This window comes from Heteronotia binoei, chromosome 1 (assembly GCF_032191835.1).
Source record: "Heteronotia binoei isolate CCM8104 ecotype False Entrance Well chromosome 1, APGP_CSIRO_Hbin_v1, whole genome shotgun sequence".
Lineage (NCBI taxonomy): Eukaryota > Metazoa > Chordata > Lepidosauria > Squamata > Gekkonidae > Heteronotia > Heteronotia binoei.
In genome coordinates this window covers 262434312-262453154 of record NC_083223.1, presented here as the reverse complement: position 1 = coordinate 262453154, position 18843 = coordinate 262434312, and the positions used below count along the sequence as shown (strand labels likewise).

The window sequence follows — 18843 nt, the reverse complement described above, 5'->3', positions numbered from 1 at the left end:
CCATGAAAGCTGGCTTGAGGACTTTGGCCCAGTCCCTCTCAGCCTCACCAACCAAACCTACAGACAGATTAGAATGCAGAATCTGAAGCCAGAGGATGTAATGATGGCCACAGGAATAAACAACTTGAAAAGGGAATTATATAGATTCATGGAAGATCAGTCTAATCAATGGCACTAAACCTCTGAATCCTAGAGCCAGGAGGCAACGTCAGGAGAAGGAAATGCATATTCCTTAAATGCCACTGAATTTTGCCTGAAGCGAAATTTCACTTTGCATTTGTTTTCATCTTGTTTGGGCAAATCGCTTAAGGAATCTCAAAGAGTTTTCCTTCCTTGTTAGGTGGGATCTGCCCATCCCCTTGAGGTAATTTTTAAAAGGCCGCATCTAACCTTGACCATCCTGAACGCCAAACAGTCACGTTTACCCTCCTGTTAAAATGAGACCCGGCACCGCGAGCGAAAGGATGTCCGATTGTCATTTCGTTGCTGACTAAGAACGTGACTGGCGGGAAAACTAGGTGAGGCCCGGCTCATTCATCTTTTTCAAGTTGCTCTGTCACCTGACAATTCACCCCAAAGGCATCTCCACCTGTCAGGGAGGAGTCAGGCCAGGCAGATGAAAAGTGCTCAGCTCCTCAGGGCTTCTCCTCACAACTCTCCCTGCCTCAGCCTTCTTCAGCCCTCGAGGAAGGATTGTTTGGTGCCACTGTGTGGAGATACCTGTCAGAACCATGGCCGGGATGTGGAGTTTCCAGCTCTTTATTTTGTGTCTAGCACCAGGTAAGGCTTGTTTGGATGGGGGAAGATTGAGGTGACAGTGATGGGCATGAACCACTTTTTTTTTTTGGTTCATAGTTGAACTAAGAACTGAGCCACAAACTGATACAAACCAGGAGGTTGGTTTGTGAACCGAACTGGTTTGCAGCATTTTGTGACCCCTGCTTTCTGCTCCCCACTGCTTTGGCAGGGAGCAGAAAGCAGGGGTTCTATCCACAAAAAGCAGTGGGGAGTAGATGACAGGGGTTTAAATGGCTCTGAGCCATTTAAACCCCTTGCTTTCTGGTCCCCTCCCACTCAGCTTTTTTTTTGTGAAGAGCAGAAAGCAGGAGTTTAATGGCTTTAAATGGTTTAAATGGCTTGTCATCAATGGCGCAGGGCTAGTTCACATAAAGGACTGTAGTAAAATGAGTGACATACAGCATCCCCTCTCCTCAAATCATATTTCAACTTACAATTAAGGGCTCAGGGAATAAAGCTTTCCCTTTTTAACTGAGTGTTCTGGCTGGTTCTAATTTGGACTGCAAATCACTTGCATGGGTGCATTCTTGCATGGCTGCTTAGACACTATGGGTCATGGGCTAGGAAGGTGTTGCGTTGGTTAGGCAACTGTGTGGTGGTCTGTGTTGAGTGGGTGAAGTTTTCTGTTGGTTGGTGGATGCACAAAAATCCAAAAATGGATGGGCAAAACAAAAGCTTTATGCTTTTTCTTTTGTAAGGCCATATATTTTAATCAGGTATGCCCTGCCTCTTTTTTTTAGTTTTAAAACAATTTTATTCCAGTAACATATGGTAACAATCAATTCTTGCATTATTAATTGTTTCTTTTTAACTATCCCATATATTACTTTTCTAACCTCTCCTCCCCCCGTTACTTGACCCCCGCCGGTGTTATATACTTAAAATTCTAATATTTAAAGGTACCCTTAACTAACAAAACAAAATTTCTATTTTTCTTTCTTTTAAGACTTAATCATTATCAAAAATTGTCCAATGTCCTTTTCTTTTCCACTCTTTTTCTATATAACTTCTAATCTTCTTCCACTCCAACTTAAAAGTTTCTAGATCATAGTCTCTTAAAATTCTTGTCAGTTTGTCCATTTCACTCCATGTTATAACTTTTATAATCCAATCCCATTTCTCTGATATTCTTTCTTGCTTCCACAACTGCGCATATAATGTCCTAGCAGCTGAGAGCAAGTATGCCCTGCCTCTTGATGTTGGGCCATTAACTATTATCCCCGGAATTTGATACAATCTAATCATGCACCTACAGAAGCTATTCACTGTTTGCCTGGAATGATGATACGTTAAATTTTGATTATATTTGGCAAGATCATATAAGTAGATACTTTCTCTGGAATACACCACCTCAAAAAGTGTGCACATGTGTGTGAAGTGTGTACATGTGTATGCATGGGTGTGAGAGAGAGATGTTCAGATGCTTCCTCATGGAAAAAAAAATTCCCCGCAGTTAGAAACGTAGTATGTCAAGAAGTAGGCTATCTTGCCTTATTTACTTTGCTATGTATGGAGTTTGTTTATTTTTAAAAAATATAAGATCCCCCACGACAGTTTGTCTGAAGTCATGCAATTCGGGCACACTTTTTACTGGATGATGTACATGTAGAAGAAGAAGAAGATATTGGATTTATATCCCGCCCTCCACTCCGAAGAGTCTCAGAGAGGCTCACAATCTCCTTTACCTTCCTCCCCCACAACAGACACCCTGTGAGGTAGATGAAGATATTGGATTTAGAACCCACCCTCCACTCCGAAGAGTCTCAGAGCGGCTCACAATCTCCTTTCCCTTCCTCCCCCACAACAGACACCCTGTGAGGTAGATGAAGATATTGGATTTATATCCCTCCCTCCACTCCGAAGAGTCTCAGAGCGGCTCACAATCTCCTTCACCTTCCTCCCCCACAACAGACACCCTGTGAGGTGGGTGGGGCTGGAGAGGGCTTTCACAGCATCTGCCCTTTCAAGGACAACCTCTGCCAGGGCTATGGCTGACCCAAGGCCATGCTAGCAGGTGCAAGTGGAGGAGTGGGGAATCAAACCCAGTTCTCCCAGATAAGAGTCCACGCACTTAACCACTACACCAAACTGGCTGTAGCATAAATTGGTGTAAATTGCGAGTAGACAGCCAATGTCATTGAGACTGGATTCTGCAGACTTGTGACATGCATGATACATCAAGTGCTGAATCAGACCCCTTGGTCCATCAGGTTCAACACTGCCTACTCAGACTGGTAGCAGCTCTCCAGGGTCTTGGGCGGAAGTCTTTCACATCACCTACTGCCTGATCCTTTAACTGGAGATGGTGGGGATTGAACCTGGGACCTTCTGCATGCCAAGTGAATGCTGTACCACTGAGCCACAGCTAGATTGTAGGGCGTATGCCAGTTTTAGTTTTCAAGGCTATCCCCTCCCCCATTGGCCAGGACAAAAGACCATCTGGGTCTCTTGTTATGTCAGCAACTCATGTTGGGTCTACCAATTTGAGCATCCCTTCGTGAAAGCACTTTTCCATGATCGGCAGCCAAATCTTCACTCAGGGTGTCATATGCCTCTCTTTCTCCTGCTAGTTCTGGTACCAACTGTGAAAATCAACGCCAAAGGGCGGGAGGTGATCTACCTGGCCAAAGGTGATTCAGTCAAGCTTGGCTGTCCATACGAGTTGGAACCAGAAGACAATGGTCCGAATGCCCTGGACATTGAATGGACACAGATGAACTCTGACCCCACAAGCCTTGATAATGTGGTGAGTGTGTGTGGCCAGCCCCTGGAGGGGATGGCAGGTATGAAGAATCCGTTTTGGGGGGCAGGCAAAAATCAAGATGGTTTGCTTACAGTCTTGCATAGTCTATTTCTTTCTTAGCTAGAATCCCTCTGGCTTGAATATTGAGATTCCAAAGCAAGTATTAACACAGACCGTTGTATGCATGTCAACCGGTTTTTGGAGGAAAGCCTCCTTCTTCCAGATTCCAATGACTAGGCAGAGACGTTGTTCAGAGAAACAGTTTTAATTTTCACTTTTGCAAAAGTGGAGAGGAAGGCCAAGTTTGGATGGCTGTCTCCCTCTGGCTAATTCATGGTCGAGCCTGTGTTTTTATCCATTCCCGACGTCACAAAGTCCCTACCTTCTCCTGTGGCAAACAGCCAATCGAACGCAGGAGGCACAGTCTATCTTTTACGGCCGCTGACTCAGGCTATGACCACATCAAATACAAACATCCTACAACCATATAAGGTAAACATCCTTCAGCATCATTTTCCCTTTGTTTTATTTTATTAAATTCAAAGTTCTAAACCTAATATAACTCTACAACTAATACCTGCCCTAATGGCCTATTTGTTAAAATCATACTGATTTGGCTTACTAAGATTCTAAAAATGCCTTTTGCTTACTATATTTTAAACTTAACCCATAAAGAATAGAAAGCAATTAGAACAGATCTTTAGCTTTCATTTCTACGTTGCTATGAAACTTTAAGAGGAAACGCCTTGCCGCAAGCCACACTGACAAAAACCGGAAATTGCCAGCAGAGAGATAGGTACACAGTTTTAATAGGTCAGAGGAGCGATACTTGGCGTCTCTGCTAGTTATTCATTTATCCTTTTGCTTCTGCTAAATATTGATCTTGCCTTTGTTTCCTTAGCAAGCCTTAAAGCAAATGAGAAGCATTTATATTTACCTTAGATTATATAGGGCTAAAATCTATAAAGAAACAGTAAGCGACATATGTTAGCAAGCTATTAATAAATTTGCAAGAGGAAACGCTTGCCCACAAGTCACAGGAAACTAGCCTAGGCCAGATGCTCTGTGTTTGCGGTCTTGTTTTATAGGCCAGGTGCTATATTTGCGGTCTTGTTTTATAGTTAATCTTCAAATGTCAAAAAGAAGGTGGGGGCTCTCTGACTCCTAGTAGCTGAAACAAACTGCTAACAACACTTCCATAGAATATAGAGAAACATGATTGAATAAATGAACATTCTAATAATCATTATTAATTTCCTAACATGCAGGGGTGGAATTCTAGCAGGAGCTCCTTTGCATATTAGGCCACACACCCCTGTTGTAACCAATCCCCCAAGAGCTTACAAGGCTCTTTTTTGTAAGCTCTTGGAGGACTGGCTACATCAGGGGTGTGTGGCCTAATATGCAAAGGAGCTCCTGCTAGAATTCTACCCCTGGTTGTATGTGTGTGTGCATATAAAGTGCCATGAAGTCACAGCTGACTTATGGTGATCCCAGCAAGGGGTTTTCAAGGAAAGAGAGGCACAGAGGTGGCTTGCCATTGCCTTCCTCTGCAGAGTCTTCCTTAGAGGTCTCCCTTCTGAGTACTGACCTGCTTTGCTTCTGAGATCTGACAAGATTGAGCTATACCATGCTCTTTTCCCTCCCACACACAGGCAGATAATCAAGCTATATTGCGGCCATCTTCTCTGCCTCTCCAGCACTGGGAAGGCTGGTAAAGAAAGCCTCTCCTAAACCATAGGCAAATTTAAGCATGACTGCAGCTAGGGGTATCAATGCAAAAATCCAAAGGTGATTTTGGTGGTCTTTCTCAAGCAACATTTTTCTGGAGAGTAGATGCAGGGGTAGAATTCTAGCAGGAGCTCCTTTGCCTATTAGGCCCCACCCCTTGATGTAGCCAATCCTCCAAGAGCTTACAAGGCTCTTTTTTGTAAGCTCTTGGAGGATTGGCTACACCAGGGGGTGTGGCCTAATAGGCAAAGATGCTCCTGCTAGAATCCCACCCCTGAGTAGATGCTTCCACACCTTCCATAAAGTCCCGGTGCATGGCCCGCATGCAGTGACACAAGCCAATTTGCAAACTTTCTGTGTTGATTCAACAGTGCTGTTCTCTGGTTCCTGCCCACCAGATCCTTAGCTACCAAGGCCAGCAAGTAATCCGTCCCGGATACCCCTACTTACAGCAGAGAGGAGGTTCTGCAGTTCCAGAATCACGGCGTTTCAGTCATCCTGGTGTACAGCAGAATGTGTTAGTCGGACCACCAAGCGGCCACCATCTTGGATCCGTCGGCTCATTCGGCAACTGCTGCTTCGATCTGCAACAGAGAGTGAACTTTGTGATCCCGGACCCAAGCCAGCACGACGCCTCTATCAGTTTGCAGAATGTGGAAGTTACTGACTCGGCAACGTACGAGTGCAAGGTGAAGAAAACCACCGTGGCCTCCCGCAAGGTTACCGTCCAAGTGCTCGGTGAGTCCTGCGAAATTGTGACTGCCCAGGAAAGATACTTTGGGGTTGTGTGGACATGAACTCATGGAGTAGTATAGACAACAGCAAGAGCCCAGTAGCTCCTTAAACACTAACAGACTATGTGGCAGGGGAGGAGCCTTCATGAATCACTGCTCACTTCTTCAGATCCCCTGCCACAAATGTTGTTAGTCTTTAAGGCGCTCCTGGACTCTTGTTCATTTCTACTGCGACAGACACATGAACACGGCTACCCATCATGAAACTAGGGTTGCCAATCCCCAGGCGGGGGCAGGGGATCCCCTGGTTTGGAGGCCCTCCCCCCACTTCAGGATAATCAGAAAGCGGGGGGCGGGGAGGGAAATGTCTGCTGGGTATTCATGATTCCTTATGGAGACTTATTCCTATAGAAAATAATGGAGAATTTATCCACGGGTATCTGGGGCTCTGGGGGCCCTGTTTTTTGAGGTAGAAGCACCAAATTTTCAGTATAGTATTCAGTGGCCCTCCCCGAAATAATTCCTAAGTTTCAAAAAGATTGGACCAGGGGGTCCAATTCTATGAGCCCCCAAAGAAGGTGCCCCTATCCTTCATTATTTCCTATGGAAGGAAGGCATTTAAAAGATGTGCCGTCCCTTGAAATGTGATGGCCAGAACTCCCTTGGAGTTCAATTATGCTTGTCACACCCTTGCTCCTGGCTCCGCCCCAATGTCTCCTGGCTTCACCCTCAAAGTCCCCAGATATTTCATGAATTGGACTTGGCAACCCTACATGAAACTCAAGTGTGCAGCAGAGCTGAAAAAGGCAAATCGAATGCATGAAGCTTCCTTATACTGAGTCCAACTACTGGTTTATCGGCCTGACCTGGATGGCTCAGTCCAGGGCTTTTTTTGTAGCAGGAAATCCTTTGCCTATTAGGCCACACCCCTCCTCCAAGAGCTCACAGGGTTCTTATTACAGGGCCTCCTGGAAGCTCATGGAGGATTGGCGACGTAAGGGGTGTGTGGCCTAATAAGCAAAGGAGCTCCTGCTACAAAAAAAGGCCCTGGCTCAGACTAGCCCAAACTCATCAGATCTGGGAAGATGTGGCCCTGGGTAGGACATGGATGGGAGACCACCAAGGAAGTCCAGGGTTGCTCTGCAGAGGCAGGCGATGGCAAACCGCCTCTGTTCGTCTCTTGCCTTGAAAAACCCATGACAGGTCGCCATAGGTGGGCTGCAACTTGATGGCACCTTCCATCACCAAGGTGTGTATTTAAACAAAAATAAATAAATAAAGCCGGATTTAGACCACGGGTGTCAAACTCATTTGTTATGAGGGCCAGATCTGACATAAAGGAGGCCTTGTCGGGCCGGGCCATGTCAGACTGGGCCATGTATGTTCCTATTTAAGATTAGGTGGCAGAGATATAAACTTTATAAAGGACACAGACAAACACAATTAAATATCTTAAAAAAAAAAACTTAAAGCATGCCTAAAACTTAAAGCATCCCCTAAAATTGGAGGGACGGTGACTCAGTGGTAGAGCATCTGCTTGGTAAGCAGAAGGCCCCAGGTTCAATCCCCGGCATCTCCAACTTAAAAGGGTCCAGGCAAGTAGGTGTGAAATACCTCAGCTTGAGACCCTGGAGAGCAGGGGAGGGACGGTGGCTCAGTGGTAGAGCATCTGCTTGGTAAGCAGAAGGTCCCAGGTTCAATCCCTGGCATCTCCAACTAAAAGGGTCCAGGCAAATAGGTGTGAAAAACCTCAACTTGAGACCCTGGAGAGCCGCTGCCAGTCTGAGTAGACAAGACTGACTTTGATGGACCGAGGGTCTGATTCAGTATAAGGCAGCTTCATATGTTCAAAACATTGGCACCCTTTGGTCCTAAAGATGATTTCTTTGTATTTCTCCCATGGGATCCAGGGAACTGGGCAAAGGAAGCTCTGGCTCTTTCTTTCCTTCCTTAGGGGACCAGGATGGGGAGGAGTCTCAGCCAATGGAGAAAATAGAGGCTTTGCTCTGTAGCTCCTGTGCGATTGAGCAAACCTGGCAAAACAAGCAGTGATGCAGAAGGGAGCAAGAGATAGGCAGAAGGAAGCAGATGACAGCCAGTTGCAGGGGCCTGATAGGAGTCCTCCAGGGGCCTAATTCGGCCCCTGGGTTGCATGTTTGACACCCCTGATTTAGACTTTGATTAGTAGCTCTCTGAGATAGAGATCTTTCATGTCACCTATTACCTCATCTTCATACATCTGGAGATAACCAAAAATGGAATTTGGGGACTCGTTGCATGCAAAGATGTGCTTTCCACTGGGCTGTGACTTCGAGGGATACAAGATTAAAATACCCAGTATCATAGCACCTGTGCCTAAATCAACAATGCAGCCATATTTGGAATATTTTGTACTGCTCCAGTACATCCAGTAAGGCTACTGTAGTAGAGGAAAAGGCGTAAAAGGAAAATGATTGAGGTGCTGGACGCTATCCCTGAGAAGAAAGGCTAAGAGGTTTGTGGCTTTTCACGTCAGAGGAAAGATGACTAAGGGAAGCTGTGAGATTCACTTGTGTTGTTGTATGTTCCTATTTTTTGCCCTTCCACTCTTCTCTTTTCACTTCCCCTTCTGTTCCTCTTTATTAAAAAACAACAACACTGTACAACCTGTGGCCAGAGTTTTGTCCCTTGTAGCTTAATCATTGTAACAGTGTTCAGAATAATAGTAATAGTCAGGGCTTTTTTGTATAAAAGGTCTCACAGCAGCTGCCCTTTCAAGGACAACCTCTGCCAGAGTTAAGGCTGACCCAAGGCCATGCTAGCAGGTGCAAGTGAAGGAGTAGGGAATCAAACCTGGTTCTCTCAGATAAGAATCCGCACACTTAACCAATACACCAAACTGGCTTTTAACCACTACACCACTACACCAAAAGCCCTGCAGGAACTCATTTGCATGTTAGGCCACACTCCTGGACACCAAGCCAGCCGGAACTGTGTTCCTGTGCGTTCCTGCTAAAAAAAAAAAAAGCCCTGGTAATAGTAATACTAGTTGTTGTTATTACATTCTGAACAGTGTGAACAAAGAGAACTATTTATCATTCTCTCATAATATTAGGATAAGCAGGTTCAGGGCCGACAAGGAAAAGTGAGATCAATTCACTCTAAATTTTCTATCCTGCCTCCCCCTTCCCACTGCACCTCACTGATGTCCACAAAATGCTGCTGCTGGGGAATAGAGGAAAAAAAGGCCAACCGGCTCCATGTATGTTTGGCTCACAACCACTTCTTGTAGCTGAAATATTCTTCAGGGGAGGGACAGTGGCTCAGTGGTAGAGCATCAGCTTGGTCAGCAGAAGGTCCCAGGTTCAATCCCTGGCATTTCCAAAAAAGGGTCCAGGCAAATAGGCGTGAAAAACCTCAGCTTGAGACCTTGGAGAGCTGCTGCCAGTCTGAGAAGACAATACTGACTTTGATGGACCAAGGGTCTGATTCAGTATAAGGCAGCTTCATATGTTCAATAAAATCAATTTCACCACTCTTACGTTGCACTTCTCGTTTATTATATAGGCACAACACAATAAGCCATGAAAAGAGTGTGGAATATTTCAAGTTTCTATATATTTCACACCAAATACATTCTCTTTCTCAGGCTGCTTACAAAAGATGCTTCCGCAGCCGCTTAAAGCTGTAGCGGAGCGCTACAGGATCCATCCGTTTTTCCTGTTTCGCTTTTTTGCTTTATCACCAGCATAAGCTTATTCATCCAATGCTCTACTTTCATTCTTTTCGAATCACCAAGAATGAGAGTAGAGCATTGGATGAATAAGCTTATGCTGGTGATAAAGCAAAAAAGCGAAACAGGAAAAATAAAACCGATGGATCCTGTCGCGCTCTGCTACAGCTTTAAGCAGCTGCGGAAGCATCTTTTGTAAGCAGCCTGAGAAAGAGCATGTATTTGGTATGAAATATATAGAAACTTGAAATATTCCACACTCTTTTCATGGCTTATTGTGTTGTGCCTATATAATAAACGAGAAGTGCAACGTAAGAGTGGTGAAATTGACTTTATTGAAGAATATTTCAGTTACAAGAAGTGGTTGTGAGCCGAACATACACGGAGCCAGTTGGCCTTTTTTTCTCCATTCTGTCTGTCTGTGTGACTCTTTGTTGTGGCTGCTGGGGAATAGACAGTTCCAATCTCCAGGTGGGGCCTGGAGACCTCCCAGAATCATGACTGATCTCCCAACTACAAAGATCAGTTCCCCTGGAGAAAATGGCTGCTCTGGAGGGTAGACTCTATGGCATTATCACCTACTGAGGTCCCTCCCTAAACCTCATCCTCCCCAGGTTCCATCCCCCAAATATCCAGAAATTTCCCAACTGGGAACTGGCAAGCCTAGATAGGGGAGCCCAAGGAACAACATAGGTCTGCAGCGGGAAGGGGAAACTGTTGGAAAGCTACCTGATGGGAAGTTCCTGCCCCACATTGTGGAGATGGCCAATAGTTTCAGAGGGGAATAGATTAATTCACTGAAGTCTGGTTCTTTAGCTGCCATCATAAAAACTAGATGGAACTTCCCTGTTTCAAGGCAGTCTACTTTACAGGGGGGGCCAACATCAAGGGAAAGCTTTTGGGGGTTGGAGCCTGGAAAGGGTAGGGTTTAAGGAGGGGAGGGACATCAGCATGGTCTAGTACCATAGAGTCCATCCTCCAAAGCAGCCATTTTCTCCAGGGGGATTGATCTTGGTTGTCTAGAGACCAATTGTAATAGTGGGAGAGCTCTAGGTACCACCTAAAGGTCTGCAGTCCTATGTGTGGGACTTGGGGAGGGCTTCTAGCCCCATTGGTGGACCTCCTGATGGCACTTGGTTTTTTTGGCCACTGTGTGACACAGAGTGTTGGACTGGATGGGCCATTAGCCTGATCCAACATGGCTTCTCTTATGTTCTTATGGCCACTGTGTGACACAGAGTGTTGGACTGGATGGGCCATTGGCCTGATCCAACATGGCTTCTCTTATGTTCTTATGGCCACTGTGTGACACAGAGTGTTGGACTGGATGGGCCATTGGCCTGATCCAATATGGCTTCTCTTATGTTCTTATGGCCACTGTGTGACACAGAGTGTTGGGCTGGATGGGCCATTAGCCTGATCTAACATGGCTTCTCTGATGTTCTTATGGCCACTGTGTGACACAGTGTTGGACTGGATGGGCCATTGGCCTGATCTAACATGGCTTCTCTTAGGTTCTTATGTGACACAGAGTGTTGGGCTGGATGGGCCATTGGCCTGATCCAACATGGCTTCTCTTATGGTCCTATGTTCTTCTGTGTGTTGTGATGACTGAGCAGGGCCATTGCTGTATTTTTTCACAGTATCAGTGTTGACTGCCTTGCTCTCTGATCTGATCTTCACCAGCCTTGTTAACTGCTGTCGCTTCTTTCCATCAGAGAGACCGTCAGTCCCCCAATGTTCAAGAGACGGCCACGTGTCCCTGGGCCGTGACGTCATCCTGCGCTGCTCCTCCCAGGCCGGGTCAGCCCCCCTCATCTACCAATGGTCGAAAGTCGGTAGCTGGATGCCCTCATCCACCACAAAGGGTAAGAACAATTGACAAATGGATGGATTGACTTTGCTTCTTAGGGACTGGAAATGGCTTACATCAGCCTCCTCCAATTTATCCTCACAACAACCCTGCAAGGTCGGTTAGGCTGGGAGGATGCAACTGGCTCAAGGTCGCCCAGCAAGCGCAGTGGGGAATTGGACCTGGGTTACCCAGGCCCAAGTCCATTGCTCTAGCCACTGCACCACACAGCCTGGTCTTAGGTCCTCTGCTGTAGATTCTACAGGAATGCATCCGTGTGTGTAGGGGGCATCGTTTGAAAAGAAGGCAGAAAAGTGGTACAGGAAACACAGACGAGTGGAAATGCAAGACAGAATTCCTTGGAAAACACTAATAGAAATAGTACTCAGCACTCTTGGGAAATGTAACACTTGGCTTACTTATCGCCACAGCTTTTTTTGTAGCAGGAACTCCTCCCTGATGTAGCCAATCTTCCAAGAGCTTACAGTAGACCCTGTAAGAAGAGCCCTTGGAGGATTGGCTACATCAAGGGGGGTGTAATATGCAAAGGAGTTCCTGCTGCAAAGAAAGCCCAGCTTATTGCATCGGTGGCTTGCCAACCTCCAGGTGGGGCCTGGAGTTCTTCTGGAAATGCTATTGCTCTCCAAACTACAGAGATCAGTCTCCCTGAAGAAAATGGCTGCTTTGGAGACTAGATTCTTGGCATCTCTTGCTGTGTTCACTCTCCAACCCACCCTCCTTGGGCTCCATCTCCAAACCTCTAGCAATTTCTCAACCCAGAGCTGGCAACCCTACTTCAATGTGGGATGAAAGTCAGAGCTGTGTCTGGATCTCACATCCCAGGCAGACAAGCATCTTTCTTAACTGTCCTTCTCTGACGTCCCTCTCCCCCGAAGGTCCAAACCCCGGCGACCTGCTCATTCGGAACCTGTCCAAGGACCATGTCGGCTTCTACCAGTGCAGCGTGGCCAACAAAGTCGGATCCACCCAGTGTGTTCTGGAAATCTCTCTTGAAGAAGGTAAGCGACTCGCATTTAGTGCCTGGATAATTAATTCCAAATTGTTTGGTGGTGCCACAAATTCAGGAATGGAAACAAGTGGAGCTACCTTTCTAAGAAGTTAAGCTTCTAGCCCTTGAGGATGTAAAGATATGCCTTAAAACATGTGGGTGATGTTTGGTAAAATCTCTGGAGATGGAGGTCTTGTGGAAGGGAATCGCCAGAGCATAAGAGCATGAGTAGCAGCTGTAGAATAAATTATGCAATATCAAATAGGAAGAAAACAATTGTGCAAAAATATGCAAATGTGATTCATTCATGCTAGGGATGCCAGCCTCCAGGTGGGACCTGGGGATACCCCAGAACTACAGCTCATCTCCAGACTATGGAGATCAGTTCCCCTGGAGAAAATGGATGCTTTAAAACAGTGGTGACCAAACTGTGGCTCAGGAGGCACATGTGGCTCTTTCACACGTATTGTGTGGCTCTCAAAGTCTCCATTGCCCCATTGGCTGGCTTGGAGAAGGCATTTGTTTCTTTGAATCACTCCTCCAAGCCAAGCCAGCTAGCAGCTGGGAGAATGCACTTAAAGTTGTTTTCTTGCAACCTCTCTCACCCCCATCTTCCTTCCTTCCTTAATCTCCCTCCCTCCCTCCTTCCTTCCTTCCTTCCTTCCTTCCTTCCTTCCTTCCTTCCTTCCTTCCTTCCTTCCTTCCTTCCTTCCTTCCTTCCTTCCTTCCTCCCTCCCTCCCTCCATCCTTTCCTTCCTCTGTCCCTTCCTCCCTCCCTCCCTTCCTTCCTCCCTCTCTCCCTTCCTCCCTCCCTTTCTTCTTGTCTTGTGGTTCTCAAAACATCTGACGTTCATGTCTCGTTGCTCTCGGACATCTGACATTTATTCTATGTGGCTCTTAAGATAAGCAAGTTTAGCCACCCCTGCTTTGGACAGTAAACTCTCTGGCATTGTACCCCTCTGGCCTCTCCAGGCTCCTTCCCCAAATCTCCAGGAGTTTCCTAACCGAGATCTGGCAAGTGGCAACCTTATCTTGCCTCCCCTGCCCATGGCCAGGAGAAATCTGGCAACCCTCTTTACTTATCGCAGAATTTGGGCATGAGAAGTAAACCCTAAATTATTCAATGGGGTCAACTCCCAGGAAAAGCATCCTTAGGACTGCAGCTTTGGGGTCAGAATTGTATGTCTATATTTCTACTTTGAAAACCCAGCTAAATTAAGTCATGTGAGAGTCTCCGGTTCTATCTTAACTCAGCGTGCTTAAAAGCCTCCGTCTTCTCTTCCTCTGCAGCTGCCAACCAAGTAGGCCTCATTGTGGGGTCCGTCTTCGGCTCTCTTCTGTTGCTGCTCCTTCTTCTCTGTCTCATCCTGGGGCTCGTCTGGTGTTGCAAGAAGAAGCAAAGCAAAGAGCAGTGCAATCAGATCAGGTGACTGAACAAGAGAGGGAAACTGGGCTCTGTTGCAATGGTTGATGGGAATCCAAGGCCTGCCCATACCCAACTGTTGAAGACCGTAGAGAACCAGTCTTTCTCTTTCATTTCTAGGGTTGTCAACCAACGGTGATAGCAGGAGATCTCTAAGTGACCCCTGGAGATTGTTCCAGGTAGGGCTGCCAAGTCCCTGGTCCGGGTGGGGATTCCCCCACCCAGGAGGTTCCCAACCCACAGGGAACCTCCCCCTGTGTTGCTGGCGCAATGATGTCACCTGCAAGTGACGTCATCAGAATGGCAGTGCGCACGCTGGCCGCTTTAGGCATTTCCGGGAAAACTCTATGGTTTCCCTGGATGTTCTAGCCATTTGGGAGGTAAAACTCTATGGTACAATAGGTACCATAGAGTTTTAACCTCCCAAATGGCTAGAATGTTCAGGAAAACCATAGAGTTTTCCTGGAAACGCTTAGAGCGGCCCACGTGCATGCTGCCATTTTGATGATGTAACTTCTGGGTGACGTCATTTCGTCACTTGCGTGCAAAGAGCACACGCGAAAGTCCCTCACTGGAACTTGAAGAGGACTTGGCAACCATAGTTCCAGGTGTCCCCTAGAGATCTCCAGCTATTATAGTTGATCCCCAGGTAACCAGGAGAAAATGGCTGCTTGGAGGGTGGACTCTATGGCATGCTATCCCACTGAAGTTCCTCCTCTTCCCTGAACCCCACCCTCTTTAAGCTCCACTTCCAAAACCTCCAGGTATTTCCCAAACCAGAACTGGCAACTGTATTCGTTTCCTTCCTTCTTAGCATACCCTAAGTGGGTTCAAGCCTGAACTCTCTCTGGTGGAAGCCAAAATGACTAAACTGAGCTTATCGTAGTTTCATTACACCATGCGAAGACCAGATTCACTGGAAAAGACAATAATGCTAGGGAATTTCAAAGGCGGTAAAAGAAGAGAAAGATCCAGCGTGAGATGGATTGACTCAATCTTGGAAGCCACGGTCTTCAATTTGCAAGACCCGAGGAAGGCTATCAATGATAAGACATTTTGGAGATTATTAATTCATAACCAGGGCTTTTTGTAGAAAAAGCCTGGCAGGAACCTATTTGCATATTAGGCCACACCTCTGACACAAGCCAGCTGGAACTGCGTTCCTGTGCATTCCTGCTCAAAAAAAGCCCTATTCAGAACAGACAAGCCCCCTAGAGTTCAGTCCACTGAAACCCCAAATCTAAGGCAGTTTTAACCATCATGGCTTCCATTTTATGAGAATGCGAAAAAGTCTTGGTTAGAAATCTTTGGTTGCTTCTTACCACTGGAAATCCCATGTTTTTGTGGTTTGGAAGTCTGGGGTCTGGAATTAGAATTGCCAGCTCCAGGTGGGGAAATTCCTGAAGATTTGGGGAGGGAGCTTAGGGAGGGCAGGAGGTGGGGAAAGGGGGACCTCGGCAGGATATAAAGCCATAGAACTCCTCTTCCAAAGCAGCCATTTCCTGTGTGGTCTGGAAATCAGTTGTAATTCTGGGAGATCTTCAGGCTTCACCTGGAGGTTGACAACCCAATGTAGAACAGGGGTCAGGTCAGGAAACCGAGCGAAAAGGGCTCCAAACGGGAAGGTCACTGAGGTGTACGTGACTTTGCAGAACTTCCTGTACAAGGAAGTTGCAAGGGATCATTTCAGTTTATGCATAATAACTAAACAATGTGAGCAACGGAGAACTCTCTAAAGCAGCGATTCTGCCAGATCACAAGTCCTCAAAGCCAGACTTCTGTCTCTGTAACTGTCTATCTCCTGACCAATGTTCCCTCTGAGCTGCAGAGTCTTGTGAGCAAAAATTCTACTTTGTGAGCTACCGGCAGGGCCTTTTTTGTAGAAAAAGCCCAGCAGGAACTCATTTGGATATTAGGCCATGTCCCCTGACACCAAGCCAGCTGGAACTGTGTTCCTGTGCATTCCTGCTAAAAAAAAAAAGTCCTGGCTACTGGCATTAAAGTTGCGAGCTGCTGCATAAATGATTGTGCTCTGGGGTCATCCTTCCTGAACTAAGACAAAAACGTGTGAGCTGGAGACTAAAAATCTGTGAGCTAGCTCGCACTAACTCAGCTTAGAGGGAACACTGCTCCTGACTTTGCCAAATTATATTTGGTCCTTCCCTTCCCTGAATACAATGGGTCACACACATAAAACACACATGAAGACGCCTTATACTGAATCAGATCATCAGACCATCAAAGTCAGCATTGTCTACTCTGCCTGGCAGCAGCTCTCCAGGGCCCCAGGTAGATATCTTTCGTGTCACCTTCCTCGTACTTTTTAATTGGAGATGCTGGGGATCGAACCTGAGACCATCAGCATGCAAAACAGAGGCTCTTCCAATGAGCCACAGCCCATCCCCAGCTATGCCATCCTCCCAGCTCCCCAGCTGTAAGCCATCAGCCACCAAAAGCTATATAAAAACTGGAATATTATTATTATTATTTATTAAATTTATGAATCGCCTAATCCCGGCCAATGCCAGGCTCTAGGCGATGTACAACAAAAGGTACACATAAAATCAATAAAACCAGTAATTTAAAACAGTTGCAACCCAATGAACATATCAAAGATTTCAGGTTTTCACGGCTGGCATCATCATTAGGGTTTGTAGAATCTTTCGGGCTCAAGTGCCGTGTTCTTCTGGAGAAAGTTTTTCTTCCAGACGTTTCGTTCTCGGCTGCGGAGAACATCCTCAGTGGCGTTGCAGCCGGAGCAGGCGCTCTGACCTTCTTGGCTTCTGTGCATTGAGTGAGGCCAGGGCTGCTGGAGAGCTGCTATTTCTAGGCTGGAGGGGGTGTGGTTGCCCTTTCACCACACCACCACCTATTGCCCTTTCACCACACCCCCTCTAGCCTAGCAATAGCAGCTCTCCAGCAGCCCTGGCCTCACTCAATGCACAGCAGCCAAGAAGGTCAGAGCGCCTGCTCCGGCTGCAACGCCACTGAGGATGTTCTCCGCAGCCGAGAATGAAACGTCTGGAAGAAAAACTTTCTCCAGTAGAACACGGCACTTGAGCCCGAAAGATTCTACAAACCCCAATGAACATACTTTATAATGTGCTGTAATTCTGCTTTCCAGGCATTGGGAGCAGTTCCCCCCCAAGTAGAGGGTGGAAGGGGGTGCCAGCCTGGTAGCCGTTGCTGTCCTCAAACAAAAGCCCAGCAGAACATCTCTGCTTTGCAGGCCCTGTGGAATTGTAAAAGAGCCCGCAGGGCCCTGGTGTCTTCCGGCAGAGAGTTCCACCAGGTCGGGGCCAGGAGTGAATAGGTGCCTCTTCACTTGACACATTGCAGTAATTTTCCCGTTATATTACATGCAAGGTGATCGAGTCACGTTTGCAGAGAGTTGCTGTCTGTTTGTGTTTGATTAGTGTGGTCCTTTGTAAGAACTGGTCAAGCCCACTGCAATGTGCAGAAACAGCAAGTGGAGTAATTGCCTGTCTGAATACTGCCTCATGGCAAACTCTTCCCGCAAGCTGGGGATGGGCTGTGGCTCATTGGAAGAGCCTCAGTGAAGTGACATAATTTGTCCCTAAGGTCAGGGGTGGAATTCTAGCAGGAGCTCCTTTGCATATTAGGCCACTCCCCCCTGATGTAGCCAATCCTCCAAGAGCTTACAGGGCTCTTTTTTGTAAGCTCTTGGAGGACTGGCTACATCAGGAGGGTGTGGCCTACTATTCAAAGGAAGTCCTGCTAGAATTCCACCCCTGTCTGAAGTGCTAACTTTCCAAGTGACATTCTGGCTGGGGAAGGATGAAGCATTCAAATTTGCAGGATCTTCTGCTAACTGCAATGTTAAATGTGCCCTATTGGTGTGGAATCCTACCTCAAATTAAACCTTCTCGCCATCTCTTCCTGCTCACAGAGTTGACGCAGCACCACCGAGAACAAAATGTTCAAGCAAAAACAGCAGCCTGAGATCCGTCCTGGGCTACATACCCCACAACCTCAGCTTTTCGCAGCGCCGCAAATACGATGCGCCCAAAGAGCAGGAGGGTGTCGAGATGATCACCCCGGCCAGGGAAGCCGACACCAGCTGTGCTGTGGATTCCAGTGAAGACCAAGATGGCGTCTCTTCCTCTGTGGTCACCACCAAGGCCAGGGTTCACTACGCACCCAGCGTTTCTTCTCATTCACAAGGGAAAGGAACCTCTTCCACACCATCGGCCACAGGTACGAATCCTGGAGACAACAAATCCATGCCTGACCAGGATTCAGCCTACGGGAAGCGAGGCCATCCAAGAATCTACGGAGGAGTCCCTGTGATGGTTCCGGCCCAGAGCAGAGAAGACCTCGTAATATAAGCTCCTACAGCTGAGGATTAACTGTTATACTTTGGATTCAATCATTTCTGAACTCTGTGCCTGGGGCACCATTAACAGCCTGCAAAAGAATTACAGGTGTCCTTAGTAATAATCATTAAGGATGCCTATGAGTCCAGAGCACCCACTCACAAAGGAGGCTCACCGCAGCCTCTCTGCACGATCTCCTGTTCTGCACTTCCAGTGAGCTTTTCCTGGAGATGGTTTATTCCACTGCCTGTCTGCCTCAGATATTTAGTCAGTCACTCCTGATGCAGAAAAGCAGTAGAATAACCCTTGGGGAGGCTGCTTATGTCTTTCTATGAGTCCCTGCGTTTTCCAGCAGTTGGAATTTCCATGGCAGACAGGGCCAGCCTCAGGGCGTTTGGCATCCAAGGTGAGGCCCTGCCTCGCTGCCCCCCCTGTCCCTGCCCCCTTCCTCCCTTGCCCCCAGCAAGGACGAGCACCATGGTGGCAGCACAGCACCTGTGCCTC

The 18843-nt window shown here is 47.0% G+C and overlaps 1 protein-coding gene across 1 annotated transcript; it reads left to right on the top strand.

Annotated features, from left to right (window-relative positions):
• Positions 1-731: 731 nt before the first annotated feature.
• LOC132588184 (V-set and immunoglobulin domain-containing protein 8-like) lies at positions 732-18351 on the top strand. The gene is made up of 7 exons (XM_060260531.1): positions 732-780; positions 3369-3544; positions 5644-6010; positions 11437-11586; positions 12467-12589; positions 13870-14005; positions 17913-18351. The coding sequence occupies exons 1-7, from the start codon at positions 732-734 to the stop codon at positions 18349-18351; spliced, it is 1440 nt and encodes a 479-aa protein (XP_060116514.1).
• The last annotated feature ends 492 nt before the right edge of the window (positions 18352-18843 follow it).

Bases quoted from the DNA above. Each gene is read 5' to 3' on its own strand.
- LOC132588184 (XM_060260531.1), top strand. From the start codon at position 732: ATGGCCGGGATGTGGAGTTTCCAGCTCTTTATTTTGTGTCTAGCACCA. The intron at 3,545-5,643 runs GTGAGTGTGTGT...TTGATTCAACAG, and splicing joins CCACAAGCCTTGATAATGTG to TGCTGTTCTCTGGTTCCTGC. The intron at 12,590-13,869 runs GTAAGCGACTCG...CTTCCTCTGCAG, and splicing joins GGAAATCTCTCTTGAAGAAG to CTGCCAACCAAGTAGGCCTC.